Here is a 21,932-nt window from a genome sequence, read left to right as displayed (position 1 = left end):
GGAATCCAGAGGGAGCTTTATGTTTGGTGTCAAATGCCGTTTCGGGACGGACTCAGCTCCAGCAGGCCCACACTGAGCTCTGGTCCCGCCGGTTGCTCTTGAGTCCCGGATCCTCTGCAGTCTACCATGGGCGGCGGGTCGTTTTGGAGATAAACATAGAGCGTGAGTCGCAAAATGGTCTCTAGGTTTTATTATTAGACCTAACAGCGTCCAGAAGAGTGTGTGGATCACGCTGTCATCGTGAATGTATATTGAAGCTAACTTGCTCTTGTGGATCTACCTGCGTGAGACTGAGCTACAATGGTTTAGCTATGGCATTACCAATATATCGGTAACGTTAACCAATCATTTCCCCAGGCATCAGTTATTGCTCCACTCCATATAAATTCAACAGACCTTGATTAAAATTGATTAAGAGAGGGTGCGCACAGAAATAGAAATAATACAATGCAGAACAGTAATGTGCAAACTGCCCTTCAATTGCAATAGCACGGTGCTGCACCTCTGCCATATGTTGTAATACAACATAACAGCAACCCGCTGTATATTCAGTGTGACCAGCGAAGTATAATGTGACACCCTCTGACAGTCTAAATCAGCGGCATCCCACCGCCTTGGCTTATGACCCCTTTAAGAAAAGCAGTGTCTACTTGTGACCCCTTATCACCAATTGCAAAAGTCTACTGGTAGTGGTCTGCTCAGCCAGAAAGTGATGTTTTACCTTTGTTCTATTTGAATACTTTTCTCAACAAAGAATTAAACATTAAATAACATTGTGCATGTTTTATTCCTTATTTCTCTCCTCCTTCCTCTCTTAAAGGGCAACTCCACTGATTTTACACTTAAGTCTGTTTACAGGTCATGGGGAGTGCCACTGCATATCTGTGATAAAGCTAAAAGATATGTTACTGGCATAAACAGTAAACAGAAAAATATATATATATATTTCAACAAAAAGGTCACAGTGTACTTGGTCTGATTACCGGGCTAATTGGATTATAACATGAATTATAATCCCTGTCCAGCCTTGTCCGATCCTCATCTCTGCGTGAGGCCTGAGGCTATATTAGCCAATAGAAGCGTAACTCACTCAAATCTCTAACGAAGCTGTTGGCGGTCAAGTTGCATTATGGGTAATGTAGACGGCATGTTTTGACACTGCTGAATCAGTTTTAATTGTGAGTCTGACTGTTAAAGGGATTTCAGTGCTAAGTCGGTGTAGTTCTCTTTTAATGACCCCCCCCAGAATCATCTGTGACCTGTTGAGGGGTCCCCGATCCCCAGGTTGAGCACCACAGGTCTAACTAAATGTACATCACGTGTTTGCTTTTTTTTAAGTTCCTAAATTTGCTGTACAAGAAAGTATTTACGTCCTTGGTAGATGTAAGGACTGGTGTGTGTCAGGCTGTGGTGATTGAACTGATGCTCCTGTATCCAATCAGCTGACCCCGACTGGCACCAATTATGAGACCACAATGGACTTGGGCATGCTGCCAGGACAGTGAATCTGCTGGTCCGGACCAGGAGAGGGAGAAGCGCTGGGCTGAGCTGTTTGAACAGCTGGACCTCAACAAAGATGGACACATTGACATCCTTGAACTGCGGACAGGGCTGGCAGGCCGAGGACTTTCCAGAGGCTCCCTGGAGAGGGTAAGACATCAGGACACACACCTGATTCTTTACTGGGATACCACACAGTGGCATTTATGTGGGCTGTGGGTAGTACTTATATATCACATTAAATTTTAAGTTATTTAAACAACTTTCCAGACTCAATGTGGAGTGGATATTGATGCTGAACTTGCGTCAGATGAACAAGTTCAGCATCAGTCAGTCAATAAATTTTCTCTCTTAAAAACTGTGTAAATCAGCGTGCACATAGAGATAGAGGCCCACTTGACCAAGCAAGGAGGCGGTTTCCTAGCAGGTCCATTAGTTCTTGCTTAAATATTCAACTAGAATTGGTATGTTTGCAATCATTTGTTGTTGGTGACGGGGCCATTGTTTAAACCAATCCTATGGTTTAACCCGTTATACATCTGTGTGTGTGTGTGTGTGTGTGTGTGTGTGTGTGTGTGTGTGTTAGAGAAAGAGAGTGAGAGATACATATAGAGTGAGGTGTTTTAGGGGATTCCTTCTCTAATAATAAATCATTTGACCCAATGATCTTGCCTCTCCATAACCTCCAGTGAAGGCCTGTGAGATCCATTTTTTATTATGTGGAACTTCGTTTATCTGCCGCTGCTGTTTGTGCAACAGCAGAGGCCAAGAACACCAACAGCATAACATCTCCCCTCTGAGTCTGTCTTTGACTGTTTGTGTTAGCAAAAAACATTTGTGGGTCACCAAGAAGACTTTCTACCATGCTGCCCCTCTCTCTCTCTCTTTGCTGTGTGTGTGTGTGTGTGTGTGTGTGTGTGTGTGTTACTGATGTTGTGTGAACGTAAACATGTTTACACAGCCAAAATGTGAATCATCACAATGTACATCAGTAAGTTAAGTCTTTAAGGTTTAGGGTAAGGGTTGGGTTGTGTGTGTGCATGTAAAGGGCAGCATGCTTTCTATTTTAGAAAAAGGGGCAGGACTTTGAAAGATGAGAGTGGTAACCTTTCTCTTGGTCCTACACTTGATCTCTTCTCATGTATAGATCATTGTCCAGAGTGTTAACCTTTTATGTGTCTATGTACCATATCTTATTGGTTGCGTCAATATTGTAATTCGTATTGGAGCAAATTGCATGCCTGTTTTTACTCCACATTTATTTAATGTAGTTTTATAGTCTGGGCCCACTTTCCTAAACGTTCTGAAAAAATTTTAGTAATGGGACTGGATCATAGGTGGTACCTTTTTCAGAATAATAAATGAGATTCTAATCATGTAAAATACAGACTATATATCTTCAATATGCAATTAAAATACTACTGAATTTTTACACTGTATTTAATTACCAAAATCTTCTAAAGAATCTCTCATAAACAATTGCCACAATTGTCAATGAAATTTGTAATTGTTATATTTTTGTGTAACATTTGAATGCGTTGTGTATATATCAACAGACAAATAAATGAACACAAACTGTACTGTATTTCACATTTTTTTGTAGGTCAACTACACAACATGCAGTAACATTATCACTCCAACAGATGGCAAGCTAGAGAAATATTTAAAGACTACAAACCTGAAACGCAATTTTGAACTTGTGGTATTTAGCATGGGTCACCTCTGTTGCATTTGCACTCATAAACAAGGCAAACCTATGCTGTTGTATGTAATTAATCATAGACTGCCTTTACAATAATCCACCACCGTGACATGATGTCTGATGTTCGGGGTGTGGATAGGCTAAAATATATTTTTTTATTATTGGACCTGTGATTAATTTTTACAACCTACCTTCTGGCTAACAAACATTTTTGGTCCCTGACTAAATATCTGCCTAATGCCCATTTATTTTTCATTGCCCCAGCTCTCTGTGTTTTCAGATGGTGCAGGCTGGGGACACCAACCAGGATGGAGTGCTGGACTTTGAAGAGTTCACGCAGTATCTTCGCACCCATGAAAAACAGCTCAAAATCATGTTTAGTAACCTCGACAGAAACAATGATGGTCTGTATCAGCCCATAGTACAAAGCTAAAATAATAAATAATACTTGATGGCACTATTACTTCAAAATGTTCACACTGACATAACATTTTCTCCATGCTTTAATTTCATGACTCTTTCTTACTGTGTGTGGGATTGGTGGCTCTATGCAGGTCAGATAGATGCAGCAGAGATCCAGCACTCGCTGCACACCATCGGTGTAGACATCAGCCTCAAGGATGCCACCAGGATTTTGCAAAGGTCTGCTAACAGTATGTTGATATCTGATATCCCATCACATCACAAAGTGAAAAGATACACCTGGCCTGGATGTTAACAATTCTCAACAGTGAAAATTATGATTCTTGCCACCTGATAATCTTCCTTATGCACATTTCCAGTTCATCCCTTCTCAGATTAGAAACATCCTTTTAAATAATAAGTAATGTAAATTGAAGATCAAAGCCTTCACAACTTTCCTGCACCAAGGAGTGTTTCATTCTTACATTGCATCTTTAGAGCTCAATATTTGTCCTTTTGTTTCAAGTAGGTACTGCATTTCCTACTTTTTTTTGCACATTCAGTTTCCCTGATGAGCTAGACTGTGGTAAACCAAGAAGCTCATTGCCATTTCTAAACATGAGCAAATTACCGATCATACCCTCTGTAACTCAGTGGCTACATTAATGATTCTACTCTGTGTGAATTTCAGAACTCGTTTATGTGTTTGTCACTCAGAATGGACAAAGACGGCACCATGACCATTGACTGGAATGAGTGGCGAGACTACTTCCTGTTTAACCCTCTCACTAACATGGAGGACGTGGCACGCTACTGGAAGCGTTCACTGGTGAGGTCACACACACTTAAAGCTGGGGTAGGCAACGATGGACAAACTAGCAAGAGATGGGTAGTGTTTGAAAATCTCGCCCCCTCCCTCCAAAGCCACTCCCCTGAAACACATGTTCATGCGCAGTGAGTGCATGCAGGTAGACCGGTTGATTTATTGACTGCTGTCGGGATGTAAATAGAATTTCAACAAATATAACATTAAAAAAACAGAAATAATTTGCCTACCTCAGCTTTAAACACAGACACAAGGACAACATTGTGTATCTCTAAATAAAGACATGGTTAGGTTAAAGCATTAATTGCATAAAGCAGGGGGTGGGCAAACTATGGCCTGCGGGCCAGCTGTGGCCCACTCCCTCATTTTTAAATGGCCCGCAGTGAATATCTTAAAATAAACTAGAATATGGCTTGAGCTTATTTCTAAAAAAATGCACTGTTTGAACACTAGATGTTGATGATATTTTAAATAACTACCCTGTCATTGCACTTCTTAGTTTGAACAACTACTAACTACAACTAATTGACTTACAATGATGGATTACTAGTAGATGAAAACATTTACTTTAATTTATTAAAAATGGCAGAACCGAAAAGACAGATGACAAGTGAATGCCGAAAATTTGGCCATTTATATTTTTCTAAATAATACATTCCAAACAAATGCACATTCTTTGCAGTACTTCGGGTCATGGTAACACAACATTTTGCAATAAAAATTAATCACGTACTGTTCAACAAAGAAAAACAGGCTTTTAAGAGAAAAATTTTCTATTATCTTAATATCTGATCCTTGTTCCAACTGCCATGGATCCAATAGATGTTGGATATAGGTGAGCAGCTGACAGTCCCAGATGAATTTTCTGAAGAGGAGAAGAAGTCTGGTTATGTGTGGCGGCATTTGATGGCTGGAGTAATGGCTGGATCTGTATCTCGGACTGGGACTGCCCCCTTAGACCGCCTCAAAGTCTTCCGACAGGTTGGTCAGGGGTAATAATGATCTCATCTCTTAGATTGGTCTGAACCAAATGGTCATTCATGTGTCAACGTTTTCTGTCTTTGATTTGCTTTAAGATGAACCTTCGTTCAGCCTTTGCTGCTTTACACAGAGTTTCTCTCTGACTCTCCTCTGCCAGGTTCATGGTTCCACTGATTTTAAAGGGAATGTGATGAGCAGTTTTCAGTACATGGTGAAAGAAGGAGGACTGCGGTCGTTGTGGAGGGGCAACGGCATCAATGTTCTTAAAATTGCTCCAGAAACTGCAATAAAGTTCACAGCTTATGAACAGGTAAAGTTGTAATTTTTATAACAGTGTGGCAAATTATTTTTCAATAATAATGAATTTAGAAGAGAGTGGCATTGATCTTTTTCATCTAACTAAAATCAAACGAATAAACGTATTCCCCAGAATGCTAGATTATGATAATTAATTCTTATCATTTGTCTATGATTGCAATTCTCTCAAATTATGATTACTTTATTCTTTCCTCTCCTTTATAACTCTGAATAGATCAAGAATGCGATGTGTGGCAGTAATGAAAAAGGAAATCTGAGGGTTCATGAGAGGTTTGTTGCCGGCTCTTTGGCTGGAGCTACTGCCCAGACAGCCATCTACCCAATGGAGGTAATATCAGGCTAATACACAGTTAGAAACATATATATATCTTGAAGAAAACACACTTTCTGTTTGTCCTTCTTGTCTGATTTACATCTCTTCTTTTCCTCACAGATGCTGAAGACCCGTCTCACACTAAGAAAAACAGGCCAATACTCAGGGATGGCTGACTGTGCCAAACAGATTCTACAGAGAGAAGGTATCACAGCCTTCTACAAGGGCTACGTACCGAACATGCTGAGTATTGTCCCTTATGCCGGCATCGACCTGGCTGTCTACGAGGTCAGAGAGACATGAAATATCACATAGCGTGCCGTTCACAGTGCATCTCCTTAGTGTTTTCCTTCTTCTCACTTCCTCTATTCCACAGACTCTGAAGGTGGCTTGGTTGAACAGGAACAGAGGTTTAGCTGACCCAGGAATCATGGTGCTGGTCGGCTGTGGTGCCTTTTCCAGCACCTGTGGACAGCTGGCAAGTTACCCGCTGGCACTGATCCGCACCCGAATGCAGGCACAAGGTCAGGATAACTGTGGTTATACTGATATAGATATATATGTGTGGCAAATTACAGTAAGGTCTTACAGTTAGGTGTTGGGCCACAATGAGCTTCCATAAGAGCTTCAGTACTCCTTATCACAGATTCTTAAAAGTCCCTTGAATGCTACTGGAAGAAGAAACACCATTATTCCAAAAGATATTCCCTCAGTAGTGAAGACAGTGTAAAAGTAACAAAAATCTGCTCCCACTCACTGTCAACACTTCAGGTAAATGTCCTGAATTGCTTAATTTCCCTACAACAACCTTTATATAATCTTATAACCTTTTTGCATACAGATGGAGCGGGATAGGAGGAGGAGAGAACTGCATCATGTGAAGTCTTCCGTCAGTCTAGGCCTGTTACAGCATAACTAAGAGATTGTTCAGGACTAGCATGAGCTCAATAGCTGAAGGCTCTGGTTACCATTCTACTTCTGGAGACACTAGGAACTGCAAGTAACCCTGCTTTCTGGGAGCGCAGTGCTCTGGTAGCATAATAAGATACTATGAGCTCTTTAAAACAAGATGGCGCCTGACCATTAAGAGCTTTGTTACTGAGGAGAAGGATTTTATATTATATTCTGGATTTTACAGGGGGCCAATGCAGAGAAGCTAAAACAGGAGAAATCATTCTCAAGGGAATATATTTAACATATAAAATTTAAGTTTGTTTTGCCTTTATGCTACACACATAGAACATAACATATAAGATAAATAAAATAAAAAAATATAGGCCTAGACTTGATTTATATAAATATGCGTACCCAGTAAATAATACTGCAATACATTTTTTTAATTTGTGTCTTGGGGAATTTTTTTTTAATTTAACCTTTATTTTAACATGAAAGTACCATTGAGACACAGTCTCTTTTACAAGGGAGTTCTGTAAACAGCACCATGCAAACAACAGTAACAAGATAGTGATGGTAGGTAGATTTATTTTGTCACAATATAACAGGTTACATAGTGAAATTTAGTTTATAACTCCCTTCTGCTACATAGAAGACAATTTACATTAATATAGAATCAATTATGAAAAATGGAATGAAATAAACTACATTCAATGGAGCAGTGCTGAGGATGAATTAGAACTTAAAAGTCTGATAGCTTGGGGAAAAAAGCTGCTCTGCAGTCTGGTGGTGTGCAGCAGAAACTTCCATATCTCTTCCCAGAAGGCAGCAGGGTAAACAGGCTGTGGCTGGGTGGATACTGTCCTTTAGTATCCTTTGGGCTCTGCGTAGGCACCTCACCTGATGCTCGGGAGATGTGTACCAATGATCTGCTGAGCAGTTTTAATCACCCGCTGCAGAGCCCTCCGCTTCTGGGCCGTGCACATCCCATGCCAGTTTGTGATGTTTCCAGTCAGGATGCTTTCTATTGCTCCTCTGTAAAAGCAAGAACTTGGTATGGGAATTTGGCCTTCTTAAATTACCTTAAGAAACACAGTCATTTCTGAGCTTTCTCCACCAGCGTGGAGTTGTGAGATGACCATGTCAGGTTCTCTGTGATGCTGATCCTGAAAGTGTTTGCCTGGTCTACCTCAGCTTCACTGATGTAGGCAGGAGTGTGTGTCTTTATCTCCTTTTTCCTGAAATAATAATATGGTTTTCATCGAGCCTAGAAGTAACAAATGTGTGGACTGCTTTTTCCACATCATTTTAAAAACAGGATATGCCTGATATTTGCAATGTTATGTAGATGAAAAAAGGCAGTCCTTGAAGTTTGTTTTATGTGAATAACTCATGGTGGTGCTGGAGGCCAAGTCAATGCCATCTAGAGTAAATAATATGTTCAGTTAATGCGTGCGCTGGTTTTTGTGGCCAAGTACAATAATTTAATTTTTGTCTGAGTTGAACATAAGAAAATTTCAGGTCTTCCAGGTTTTTACATAAGCACTTAAGGCATGCTTGAAGTTTAGATAACTGATTGATTTCATCTGGCTTGATTGATAGATAATAATTGGCTCCTAGTTTCTTAGTAACGTGAAGGTAACCCCTTTTTTTTTTTGTCATAACACTGGTTCCAAGTTCTTTGTCAGTGCATCATATGCTTTGAAAAAAGGTTAATATAATTCCAGATCTATTCTGTCTTATAATACAGAAAATGTATAATGTGTAACAATAGTTTGTAGTTAATGAGCAATAAAGGACAAACGACAGGATGATCAATTTACAATGAAGAACAAACACGACTTCTGTGCATTAGCACCAGATGCCCTCACTTTCTCAGAGTCACATGGAGTTAGAGACCAGAATGTGTTGGTGGAGCTCATCTTTCTTTTTCTCCACTCAGCTTCAGGGAAGGGAGCTCCTAAACCCTCGATGTTGTCTTTGCTTCACAACATCGTGACCCAGGAGGGCGTGGCCGGACTTTATCGAGGAATTTCCCCCAACCTGCTGAAAGTCATCCCTGCTGTCAGCGTGTCCTACATTGTCTACGAATACACGAGGATAGCCCTGGGAGTGGACATTGAGGGTAGGAGGGGTGGGAAAGGGAAGGGGTAAAAAAGATTGGATGATTTGGGGTGGCTTTCTACTACAAGCACATCCAGATCTGTTGACAGTGCATGAGGAAATGGGCCTTGACTGGATGAATACACGTTGCTGTGACGTCTTGCGGTTTCAGGATGAGGATAATAGGATGGAAAATAAACCAAGGAAAGAAAAGAGAAAAACAACAGATTGTCATCATATGCAATCTGTTGCGAAAGGCTCACATTTGGAGAATGTCACCTGAACTGGCAGCTGCTGTGATGAGTTTCAAGTGTGGTGCATTGCAATGCATGCCAGCAGTGTGAAAGCTAAAGCTAATCAACTTGCCTCCTGCTACTGCATTTACCTGGACAGATGAAGACTTGCATGAACCTGCCTGAGCAACGAACAGGTAAAAGATGCAATCAAACTGGGAAGCCAAGTTACATTCCTACAGCATTATTTTTTTCTCCTAGGTGATATATAGAGAAGACTGACAGAAGGACTGCTCCAGTTCCCTGTTCCATGTGAGGGAAACCTGAAGTTGTTGCGCACTGGTGGAGTTACATCAGGACTTTGATTGACATGTCTTAAACAACAGTTACAAATACTAAAGCACAGAAATAATTACAAAATAACAACATAAAAATACTGAACTTAACTCTTGAATGACAACAGTGATAGTGAAAAAGAGACACTGTCAATCTTTTCTTTCCTGGAAGGATTACTGCTGAGTAAAGCCCACCAAAGACTATATTTTACATGAGGCGTAGAGGATTCATGATAAACTCTCATGCAAAATGCACATATTTTATAAGTGTTCCTATGCTGAATGGTGCATTTGTGTATGTTTTGTTATGTTTTAAACACACTACAGGGTCCAGAGCCGCATAGTATTTTTATAAACTGTATGTGCACTGTGGTAAAGACTTACATCATACTGTATCATGAAACAATGAGATTTAATGCCAATGAACATTTATGATGTCTCAGTATTTATTATGGAGGGTGCAAACAAAAGCATCCCTGAAGCAACTGAAATGCAGAGGTGAAGAGGTAGCTTTCTGTATACATGCCAGCCCTATGAAACCACTGCGCTAACAATTATTTCCTATGAAATAATTAACTGACTTCCACTTTGATACCCAGTTGCTGTGCAACTGTAGCTTAGACCTTCATATTCACAGCTAGTGTTACACTGCTTCTAATTACACTTCAACATAGGTTCACTGAGTAGCTCTGGTTGTGCAGTATAATTATTATGAAATTGCAACTATAATGGCAAAATAGCTCAGCTCAAATGCTGTTTGACCTCATGGTTATATGATCAATAAGGATTTTTAGTAAAGCCTTATTTTACAAGTCTGTAATTACAAATGATTTCGTAAAGTGTCTATACTCTAAATATGTTGTGATTAAAAATAACTCAAATAGGATAAGTAGTGAGATAAGTGACTCAGATAATGCTTGTAACCCTTTTCTGCTGCAAGTTCGCGTTCCCCACCTCTAAATGATTAAAAGCACGTTTCAATTGCAATAGTTTTTTTTGTTTTTTAATAAATGCGTAATGCAAGTAGGCAATTAAGAGCTCCAAATACAGGTTTGTGGTTTGTCCTCTGCAGTGTCTGAGCTCTGCACAAGCCAGCCGACCTCCAGCCCGGGAGGAGGCGGTATATCTGCTTTATAACGTTGGCCATGAACACACAAAGGTATAAGAAAGAGGAAGTCGAAGAAGAAGTCGAAGAAGACCCGGGCGTTGAAGGTTCGTTGATTGGATATTTTAAGCAGGGAAGTTTGCCGGCGTGGTAGGCAGCCTCGCTCACATTGGTGTCTCTCTTACGCTCTTGCTTAGCCTTCCCGCTTCTGCGCAGCTCGACCCGGCCAAAGCTATTCAGCCTGCCCCCTGTATCTATTTGCCCCTTGTGAGCAGCATGTCTGATTACGGCGCTCTGCCGACTAATGGAGTCGGCGCGGGAATGAAAAACGACGCTTTTGCAGATGCTGTACAACGGGCCAGACAGGTAACGTTAACTCAGGAGCTCGGCGACAAGATAATACGGCGAGCTCGTTAACGTTAGCTGGTGGGAAACTGCAGCTAGCTTGATTACCCGTGACGTTAGCTGTAACGATAGTTAACTGGCTAGCCAGCTAGCTAATAGCAATGCCATTAAATTGTCTAGCACGCCGAGTTGAGTGATGACTTGAAAATGCTTGCGGGTTGGATTGAGCAGCGGCAACAATATAGTTCACTCTTTAGTGTAACGCTAACGTTATATAAAATGACTTGTCTCCACCGGGATCCTTGGGTGAAGTTAAATGGACAATGCTAGCTACGTTAGCTAGATTAGTTAACGTTAGTAAGCTGACTGAATTAGGAAACTCCATTTTAGGAAAAATTTAACAAGTAACCACATTGTCATGACACTGTGACTGCCATGAAGTAAGTTGTTATATCGTATTGATAACTAGCATTAAACGGACCAAACTATGCTTGTAACGTTAAGTTAACTTATTAAGTTAACGTTAGTGACTAAAATTTCTCACTGATCGTGAATATTTCTGTAACAGTCCTTATCTACCTAACGTTAACTTAGTCCTACCGTACCGATATTTGTAGTTATCAGGGTTAGGGCTGCAAGTAACCTAGTGATTGCATTATTTATTAGTCGCACTCAAATATATTAAATTTACAGGGATATAAAAGGGGGGAAAAAGCAGTGGAATCTAACTTTTGAGAAGCTGAAACTAGGGAGTGTTTGGCATTTTTTCCTTTTTTACATTTATTAACCAAGGAAAACAATAATAAATATAAATAAATGGTTTCATACAAATTTTCTGTATCAATTGTTTCAACTTGAATTATAGTTATATCTGATTTTAGTCCCCCTGTTTCTGCTCATGTATTAACTTTACACTTACAGCTTTCTCTACAGAAATTTAGTATTTCATAAAGTTGAGACATTGTGAGACAGAAAAAATGAGTGTGGCTCAAGCTCCAAAAAGACTAGATCCTAGAGTCCCCATAAAGCAACTCAATACCATCTTTAGTTGGACCCTGGCTGCCTGGTTAAATGCCCATGTCTTTGAAATTTCACACCTCCAACAAAGGTTTTCTTCTCTAAATGTGAAGTCTCCAGGCTCATATAACCCCCAGATGACAGTTGTAGATGGTTCTTAATGTGTCGGCGGAGAGACACTTTAAATGAGAATTTTTATATGAAACCAAACAAAATATAGTAAAAATGTCACTAACTCTGAAGGAGTGATGTTGAAATAATCTTATCAAAACCTGAAAGCTCTTCATCACTATTTTAGGTTGTATTGCAGACACTTCATCCAGTGTATGTCATTCTAGATTGCAGCTAAAATTGGTGGAGACGGCGTTCCTTCGGTGAGCAACAACGGTGGAGCTGAGAACTATCCATTCACAGCACAGAAACGATCCCTGGAAGAAGCGGGTAAAAAAATCTGTGAAACAGGGACTGTGTCTGCATTGTTTTCCACATTGTAAGCCTAACTTTTCTTTTGATTTCAGATGAACCTGATGCCAAGAAGGTAGCATCACAGAACGAAATGGATTCCCCATTGTGTAAGTTAAACACACACTGATCCTATTACAAACACTCGCTCTGCTCGGTTTTCAAACATTCACCGCTTTTTCCTTCTCTTACAGCTATTGAAGCTCAGCTGGCTGCCCTGTCTCAACAAAGGTATAGGGGTTATTTTTAGTGGTCTTTTGGTGCTTATGGTTATGACTGAAAAATGATCCTTTATGTATCATTGTTTTGTTTACGTGCCTGTAGTGTCAGGGGCTCCACAATAACAGAAGAGTACAGGGTGCCTGATGGCATGGTCGGTCTAAGTGAGTACATGCACATTTGCTTCCTAAATCAGACATGATGCCTGTGTTACATGTGTTCAGACTAAAATCTAAATTTCTGTCTTGTCCCTAAAGTTATTGGCCGAGGAGGTGAACAGATTAACAAAATACAGCAGGATTCTGGCTGCAAAGTCCAGATTGCTCATGGTGAGCTATGTGCCTAACCCCAGATTTGCTGAAATCAGGAAAGTGTGATGTATTTTCCAGCTGCATTTTGATTGATGCATATTTTCATATTCATTCACAGACAGTGCCGGCCTTTCAGAAAGAAGCGTTTCTCTGACAGGGTCACCAGATGCTGTACAGTGAGTTGGTGTTCACATTTAAAACAATCTATATCCAATGCAACTACTTTCTTCTTCTGGGGAGTTTTTGTTCATTGATGTTTGTGGGATCAAGTAGCAGCTCTGCTTAAAGGTGAAGAAATTATAATAAACTTGTCCTGACATTGGCTGGCCTAAGCAGACTACACATAATGTATTGATAAAATTTAGCTTAAGAAATTAGATCTTATAAAATCTTACAACCATTTCCTGTTTCCTTGTGCAATGGCAACGGGTTGCACTATTGGGACTTTTCTAACAGAGTTTGGCCTCTATGGCAGCACTTCCTCTCAGGGCGTGCACAGATCCTTTGCTAAGATTGCCAAAGTTAAACCCAGACCACAGTCCTTACTGTAATCTTAATCATTTCTACCCCATAAATTACTCGGATTGGTGGAAGTCAGTTGTGCTTAACAGCCAGAAAGACTACTGTCAATCATGACACGCACAGCCAGAAAAATTAATGTTAGGATTTTTGTCTTTAGCTTCTAAGAAAGCTTATTAAATTTAGTTGGATCTATGTTAATGAGTATCAAGAGCTACATTACATCATTTAAACAAGGTGCATATTGCATACATACTTGATCCCCTAGAATTCCATGAATTAAGCTAAGCAAAGCCAATAAAGCATTGCCTGTTTATAACACTGTGGCTGCTGAAGACTATGGCATACTGTTGGTGCAGCTGGAACGTCTTACACTACCTAGTAGTAAGTCATGACGAATAATTGACTATTCGGATTATGAATCGCAAAATTACACAATGTCTCTTATTTAGCTATAAGCTTTTAAATAAAACTTTTTTAGGCATGTGCTAATTAACAATCAAGACAGTAAAATGAAAACTGCTTTCAAAAATACATCTTTTAATGAACATTTCTGCTGCAGCAATATAAAGTTCCAATGAAATCCAGTCCTTTCATGGACCAAACACGTAAATACAGTAAGAAATAAGTATGTGCAGCATGGGGCTGCAACGATTAGTTGATGTAATCGATGACGGCAATTATAAAAATTTGTCGACGTGAAATCTCATTGTCGACGTGTCGTTACAAAGAGGCCGTTTTAAGTGAGAGACAAATCTTAAGAGCATTTCTTTGTTAATTTCTAACGGCAATGCACTACTGTATTTTCCGCACTATAGGGTGCACTGGATTATAAGTCTGTCAATGAATGGTCTATTTTCGAACTTTTTTCATATATAAAGCGCACCGGACTATAAGGCGCATTAAGTGAAACAAAACAGTCAGATAAGTCAGTCAAACTTTATTAAAAAACAGGTGCAGGTACACTGTGAACAAGTCACCAGTTCATCACAGAGCACATAGAGATGAACAACCATTCACACTTACGGACAATTTACTGTCACCAATTCATGCAGATACAGGGATGTGTTCAACACACGCACACACACACACACGTTAAATCAAACGTTAGCTTTTTCACAATAACTTTCAAAATTGTTCAGTTATAACACGTAAAATACAACACAATACACTCACTTTTTCAGCTCATTCCTCGTCCACAAACCCCTCAAATTCTTCATCTACAGTGTCCGAGTTTAAACAGTTGGGCAATCACGGCATCCAGCATGCCCGGATCGTGCGTGAGTGATGGCCTTGAGTTTAAAGTCTGCGTTGTAAGCATGTCTCTTGACAGGTGCCATTTTGGGGTCACACTGTAATATTATGGTGAAGCACAGTGGGCCTACTGTATGTATTACTCCGCGACGCTCATGACTACGAGTGCCGCTGTACCACAGAAAATCGCTTCGCAGTCATTAAGCACAACTAGTCCATATATAGGGCGCTCCGGATTATAAGGCACACTGTTGTCTTTTGAAAAAAAATAAAGGCTTTTAAGTGCGCCTTTATAGTCCGAAAAATACGGTACATGGAAGTGCTGTGGGCAGTATCTCTTCCATTGTCTGCCATGACTGCTTGACTGTAAGACTACTCATAAAGAAGCATTCATGTGAGTAGCGGAAAGTAATGGAGAAAGAGGCTAACAGCAGAATTCAAAAAAATGTGTTCAACACACGCACACACACACGTTAAATCAAACGTTAGCTTTTTCACAATAACTCTCAAAATTGTCCAGAATTTAGATTTTTGAATTTAGGAATTTAGATTTTTGTCGACTGCGTTGATTTTTTTTTCAGCGCTGAACTAGGGCTGAACTAGCCGCTACCTCACGCAGACAGGTGAACTGCCATTATCTGGTGGTCTCTAATCTTGCGCCTTCGGCAGCAACACGTTGTCCAGCTGTAATCGTAATCTGAGTGAAGAGTCAAATGCTCCCATACTCTGGAGGTTTTAGTTTGTGAAGGTGTTAATACCACTGCTGATGTAGTGGTGTTTTATTAAAGAGGTGGTGTTATGCTTTTTGGCTTTTTCCCTCTCCTTTCTTGAGTTATATATCTTTTTTTTGTACATGTAATAGGTTTGCAAAGTGAAAAAGCCCAAGTCCACCCCAAAGGGAGTTCCTGTCTCCCACAGAAAACTCTTCTCTGAACTGCTTGAAAATGGCTCGTTCGTAGTCCAGCCAATTCCCTTTCATCCTTGTGACGTCACAGGGATGAAAGCTAAATGTGTCTCATAACACTCACCAAGCGGCTACTCCGACACACCCTCAAAAAAACCGGTGGAAAAACACTGAGCTGCAGCACACACCTCTCCTCTCACTTCCAAACACTAGCTACCCTCCAGGCAGTCAGTGGACATAAAGTTGTTACTGTGATGTAGAGACAGAGCTCAGTTAAAACTTTATGGATGAAAAATACTTTTGTTACAGATTAATAACCCACCACTCTGAAATTCTTGCCCGATGACGAATGAACAAATCGATTAATCGATTGTTGGCAAGGAATTTAGATTTTTGTCAACTGCGTTGATTATTTTTTTTGCACCCCTAACAGTGTAATACATCAACTAAATTTCTTGAATGCTACGTTAGTGCTGTGTTGAGTCATTTCATCCTCCTCCATCCATTTGAATTTGCTTCCAGGAGAGCCAAGGCACTTATAGATGACATAGTGTCAAGAGGTCACGAGTCGACCAATGGGCAGTCAGGTTCCATGCAGGAGATGATCATCCCTGCAGGCAAGGCCGGCCTTATTATAGGCAAAGGAGGAGAGACCATCAAACAGCTTCAGGTAAGACTCTTTCATATAAATCTATGATCGCTTGATTCGGAGTGTTTTCTACTATACTGTAACCAGGAGGCAGTGTAATAATGCTTATGTTGTTGAATTTGCTGTGTTTGTGTGTAATCAATGTAACTAAGGGTGCTCTGATCGATCGGTCACAGATTGTAATTGGCCGATAATAGCTTTCACTAGTTTGATCGGTGGTCTCTAAAAAGGCCCATCACAAAAGCCGATCAGATGATGCAATACTTGCCAGACAAATTTTCAGTGGCAGCTAAAACTCTTGTGTTGTGCTCCAGTGTTACTTTCAGTTCCACTTTAGTCGATGCAAAAAATACCTGGTGTGTTTCTTCATCTGTATTACTTTCTTCTTTCGCCAAATCTTCTGTAACTGCTGAGTAAACCATCTGCTTCATGTTTACACCAGCAGGCGCATGGCCAGTGTACGTGAATGGCCACTAGATGTGTTTTCAGTTGTTTTAATATGGACGGAGATCAACTCTGATACGCAGCTAAACCGTTGCTGTGGACGGTGAAGATTGTATTCATTATAAAACTGTTTAAAAAACCGTAGTAGTGTGGATGTAGTCTCACATTACCCCACTCCTCTCTTCTCCTCTCCTCCTATCAACCCTCCCGTTTTCCCCGTGAGTCTCTCGTATTTTTCCGTTCTCAGCCGGTATCCTCCCCTTAAATGTTTCCCCGTAAATCTCCCGTATTTTTAACCCTTTATAAAATCAAATAAAAACTTGCTGGCTGTATTTAAAGTGTTTGCTACTCTCTCCTCTGGTAAAGCTGGTGGCAGTAGGCCCATGTAAAAGATGAAGACTGCTTCTTGCACAAGGAGTAAATAAACAACCCACTTAAATGATATTAAGCCTATACTAGTGGTAAACCATATGAAATTATGAATATAGTAACTATAAGTAGTAATAATAATAAACTAATAGTATAATATCTACCACCTAAAGCCCACAGAAACTGCCTGAGTGGCTACTTCTGAGTTTATCATCGACTCAGGATGCCTGTGGTCCTTTATCTCCTAAATATTTTGGGTACAGCCTTTTCTTTTTTTCTTTTTTTTGTTGCAGTTTTTATAGTTGAAGTAAATTTATAAAGATGCTGTTTGTTCTGTTTTTGTAGTTTACTCCACAGGAAAGCTAAATTTGTTAAGCTATAAGATGTTCGCAGTAACCAGGCAAAGCCTTCAATGGTTTAAGTCTCTAAAACAGAGGGAGAGGAATTTGTTGCCCATGTTTCCTGTAATAAACAGTTGTAATTTTTATCATCTGCTAATTTTAATAGTTACTACATTGTTTTTAGGACTAATTAAATAAATATACAGTATACTATACATACATATAATGCTACATGATGATAAATAAAAGGCTTCAAATAGACCAAGTGATCGGTATCTGCCGATACTGCTTTCAGCAATCAGTGAATCGGCCCAAAAAATCCTCATTGGAGCGCCTCTAAATGTAACATCCCTCTGCTGCAAAACCGTAGGAGCGGGCTGGAGTCAAAATGATTCTTATTCAAGACGGATCCCAGCCACCCAACATTGATAAACCCCTGCGCATCATTGGAGACCCCTACAAAGTGCAGGTACCCACAGTGAAGATAGTTTTGCTTAAGTTTGAGATGTATTATGCCTGTATTTACCCTTGAAATCATTGTCTTCCTGAATTCTTTGTTCGCCCGCCAGCAAGCAAAGGAGATGGTTAATGAGATTCTACGGGACAGGGATCATGCAGGTTTTGGAGACAGGAACGAATACGGCTCAAGGATGGGAGGAGGAGGAGGCGGCGGCGGCGGCGGCGGCATCGATGTAAGCAATGTGTTTTTAAATACAAAAAAAACAAGTTACGACTAACTGCTGTAAAAAAGATTGTTTTCCCAAACTAGATAAAGTTGCGTTAAATGAACATACTCGAATGACTGTAGAATGTGTGAATGTTTACCATAACTTTAATAAATGGGTGAGACTCAGTTGCTTTGAGCCGTTATCACAGTTTTTGTTGTGATCACACAGATAGCTGTGCCCCGTCACTCTGTTGGAGTTGTGATTGGCCGAAGTGGGGAGATGATCAAGAAGATCCAGAGCGATGCTGGAGTGAAGATACAGTTTAAACCAGGTGAGCCCTCCAAACTTTTTCTGGAAGATTAAACTGCGTCATATTGAATTACAACTGTCTTCCCCCTGGCCTGCTAAATAGTGTTTATGCAGGGGAGGAAATGTTTGTCGCTGTTCTCCACATCCACTATTTGATTTAACTTTAGATTATAATGGCACGTTTTGATTTGAACGTTAAGACTAGGGCTGCAGCTAATGATGATTTTAGTACTCAAAGCTTCTACCGATTATTTCATTGATGCGTCGTTTAAGAAGTACTTTTGCTTGCCGGCTACGCTGTGGTGTTTGTATTTTTCCCTTCGGTTGTATACCAGACACCGGCAAGGAAAATAAATTAATACTGGGAGAATCTTCGATCCTGCTTTTGATTTCTAAGGTTAAAATTAAAAGCTCATTTCATTTGCTACGTTATAGCCGCATTACATAATTTCTTCTCTCCTTTGAGTTGATTCTTGTGCTTTCAGTCCCTGTACAAACCCCCACTAATAAATCTGCCTGTCCTTTTGTCATCCTTTACAGATGACGGTACCGGTCCTGAGAAAATAGCCCATATTATGGGTCCACCAGACCAGTGTCAGCATGCTGCCTCAATCATTACTGACCTGCTACAGAGTATCCGTGCCCGAGAGGAGGGTGGGCAGGGGGTAGGTGCAGAGGCAGGCCTTTGATTTCTTGATCTTGAATTCTGTGCTGATGACAGAACACAGGAACAGGGCTTTTTTTGTGGAACAGTTAAACCTAATGTGAGGTGTGTTTTTCTCCACAGGGCCCCCCAGGTCCTGGTTCAGGGATGCCACCTGGTGGGCGAGGACGGGGTAGAGGCCAGGGGAACTGGGGTCCTCCGGGGGGAGAGATGACCTTCTCCATTCCTGCTCACAAATGTGGGCTCGTCATTGGCAGAGGAGGAGAGAATGTCAAGTCCATTAACCAACAGACTGGTGCATTTGTGGAGATATCTCGTCAGCCACCGCCAAACGGTGACCCAAACTTCAAACTGTTCATCATCCGAGGGTCCCCGCAGCAGATTGACCACGCAAAGCAGCTCATAGAAGAGAAGATTGAGGTAGGTTCACTGGTGGAGCAGAGAAGAACTGCACAGATCAAATGTCTGTCAAAGGAGAACACACCTGAATCTGAGTTTGAATGGCTTCTTCCTGTTTTGTGTTTTTCCTCCAGGCTCCGTTGTGTCCAGTGGGAAGTGGTCCTGGTCCAGGAGGCCCAGGTGGTCCAATGGGTCCCTATAATCCCAACCCTTATAATCCAGGTCCTCCTGGTGGTGCTCCTCAGTATGTACAATCCCAATACACTTAAATACAGGAATTTTTTAATAGTTTTCCTTCAGGGGAGACTGGTATAAATAACAAGGTTAAGTCTTTAAATGGTCCTGTCCGTCTCTGCAGTGGAGCCGCGCCTGGTGGCCCCCAGTTCTGTCCTCAAGGTTGGGGAAATACCTATCAGCAGTGGCAAGCCCCAGGTCCACAAGACCCCAGTGAGTACCTTCCATTTTTACATAACAATTCTGTTTCTGTATTTGCCCCGTGTGTGTGTTGGTTGTTTTTTTTACACATTTTAAGGCACTTTGTAAATGGTTTAAGGTGTATATTCTTTTGATCTCATTACTTTCTTTATTCTGTTTCCTCTCATTTTAGATAAGGCAGCAGCAGACCCAAACGCAGCATGGGCAGCCTACTATGCACAGTATTATGGCCAACAGCCAGGGGGAGCCATGGCATCCCAGGCTCCAGGAGGCGCCGCAGTGGGAGCTCCAGGGGACCAGAGCCAAGGAGCTCAGGCCTCTGGGGGCCAGCCAGACTACACTAAAGCTTGGGAGGAATACTACAAGAAAATGGGCATGAGTAAGTTGGATCTACTGAGACAAGTACAAGGTTCTGTCTGGGCATATGACCTAGACTATTAAATGAAGTCGTACTCATGTGATTGTGTGTTGTTTTTTCATCAGCCCAGCCAGCTGCAGCGGCAGCACCTGCTCCAGCTGCAGCAGCAGCGCCTGCAGCAGCAGCAGCAGCAGGAGGAGGAGGAGCTGGAGGCCAGCAGGACTACAGCGCAGCCTGGGCTGAGTACTACAGACAGCAGGCTGCCTACTATGGACAGGGAGGGCAGGTGCCAGGACAGGCAGCTGCTCCACAGCAGGGACAACAGGTAGCATGACCAGTGTCCAAAACAAACCATGTCAATATAAACAGCAAATGTTAGTTTTAATCACTCATAGTTTTTAATCTTCATTTGTATTTAATCACTGGTGTTGCCAAATAAAAAGAACATGAGGATTCAAGTATTCAGGCAATCAGCAAAAGACATGCCACTTTGTGGACAGGCAGTTTAACTGGTCATCACCTGCCACTTGTTTTAGTTCAGTCAAAGCTACACACTGTTCAGGAACAAAGTTTTAAGAACATGCAAAAAAAGTGACACCTACTGCAATAGACTATTTTAGCACTTACTGTTTGTTAATTATCAATCTTACATGAAACCATGCTTGTATTCATACACCTTATACACATACACACACCCCATAGTGAGAAAATGTCCACATTTCTTTACAAAGCAAAAACTGATTAAATTGTATTTTGTCTAATGTCTCATTTCAGGCCCAGTAAACGAATCGCATCCGTTGGATTGTTGCGATGGCTCTCTGGACTTGCTTGTTTTTTCTATCAAGATTTCCTTTTTGGCTTTGAGTCAAGACCATGATTTACTCATCCACCCAGACATTTTCTATTCCAACCTTCTTGTTGTTGTTTTTTTTAAGTCAAAATTGAAGAAAGGAAAAAGGGAACACATTTTGCCCATGGATTGAACAAAGCACTAAATAAATGCTTGGGTCATTGTTCATTTTGCTCCTTCACCTCACCCACACCTTTTTAATACATCTGAACTTTTTTTTTTTTTAAATGTGAAATGATAACCATCTTTGCTTGCAAGCTAGCACAATAGCATCTCAACACTGACTCACATTCATGTTGTTTTTTTTCCCCTTCTATTTCCCGAGGGTAAAAAAAAAAACTGTCTAGCAGTATTTTGAATATATCCAGAAATTATGTTTGTGTAAAGAAAAACAAAAACAGAATTTTTTTTTTTTCCCTTTAAAGCTTATTTTTTAAAAACATTCCTTGTTTCAGTTGCAGGTGCATTTTTCTCCCTGCTATCATGATTTCTTGGTTTTAATTTTATTCATTGTAATTATTTTCCTTAAGGGGGTTGTGTGTGTCTGTGTACAGTGTATGCTACTGAACAGAAAAATGTGTGTAAGTTGGCTGTAATAAGGCAGTGTGTAGGTTGGTTGTGTGTGCATGTATGTGTTTGTGTGCTTGACTGCCCTCTGTTTAATTAAAAAGGAAACCACCAACAATACAGACATCTGTATTGT

At 40.7% G+C, this 21,932-nt stretch overlaps 2 protein-coding genes across 8 annotated transcripts; both read left to right on the top strand.

Moving 5' to 3' along the window:
- The first annotated feature begins 27 nt into the window (after positions 1-27).
- On the top strand, positions 28-10,638 carry LOC119899504 (calcium-binding mitochondrial carrier protein SCaMC-1-B-like). 7 transcript variants are annotated; one of them, XM_038714080.1, is made up of 12 exons: positions 28-162; positions 1,443-1,650; positions 3,483-3,606; positions 3,757-3,844; positions 4,322-4,433; positions 5,253-5,411; positions 5,569-5,721; positions 5,944-6,057; positions 6,163-6,330; positions 6,419-6,566; positions 8,879-9,061; positions 9,534-10,638. In XM_038714080.1, the coding sequence occupies exons 2-12, from the start codon at positions 1,465-1,467 to the stop codon at positions 9,542-9,544; spliced, it is 1,446 nt and encodes a 481-aa protein (XP_038570008.1). In that variant the 5' UTR covers positions 28-162; positions 1,443-1,464; the 3' UTR covers positions 9,545-10,638. The 7 variants fall into 7 exon arrangements, with proteins under 7 accessions (XP_038570008.1, XP_038570007.1, XP_038570010.1 ...); XM_038714079.1 differs by having other exon boundaries at positions 8,879-10,638; XM_038714082.1 differs by lacking the exons at positions 8,879-9,061; positions 9,534-10,638 and adding an exon at positions 6,884-7,592.
- Positions 10,639-10,841: 203 nt separating this feature from the next.
- On the top strand, positions 10,842-21,644 carry LOC119899498 (KH-type splicing regulatory protein). The gene is made up of 18 exons (XM_038714072.1): positions 10,842-11,078; positions 12,413-12,515; positions 12,593-12,646; positions 12,731-12,767; positions 12,861-12,919; positions 13,013-13,084; positions 13,185-13,242; positions 16,266-16,413; positions 17,917-18,015; positions 18,116-18,238; positions 18,443-18,545; positions 19,064-19,188; positions 19,311-19,607; positions 19,721-19,830; positions 19,945-20,033; positions 20,194-20,400; positions 20,505-20,704; positions 21,154-21,644. Exons 1-18 carry the CDS (start codon positions 10,989-10,991, stop codon positions 21,160-21,162), a joined length of 1,983 nt encoding a protein of 660 aa, XP_038570000.1. The 5' UTR covers positions 10,842-10,988; the 3' UTR covers positions 21,163-21,644.
- Positions 21,645-21,932: the final 288 nt, after the last annotated feature.

Source organism: Micropterus salmoides, unplaced genomic scaffold (genome assembly GCF_014851395.1).
Source record: "Micropterus salmoides isolate LMB-PRFRI ecotype aquatic unplaced genomic scaffold, ASM1485139v1 Ms_hic_scaffold_12, whole genome shotgun sequence".
In the NCBI taxonomy this organism is placed as follows: Eukaryota; Metazoa; Chordata; class Actinopteri; order Centrarchiformes; family Centrarchidae; genus Micropterus; species Micropterus salmoides.
This window is presented reverse-complemented; position numbering and strand designations above follow the sequence as displayed.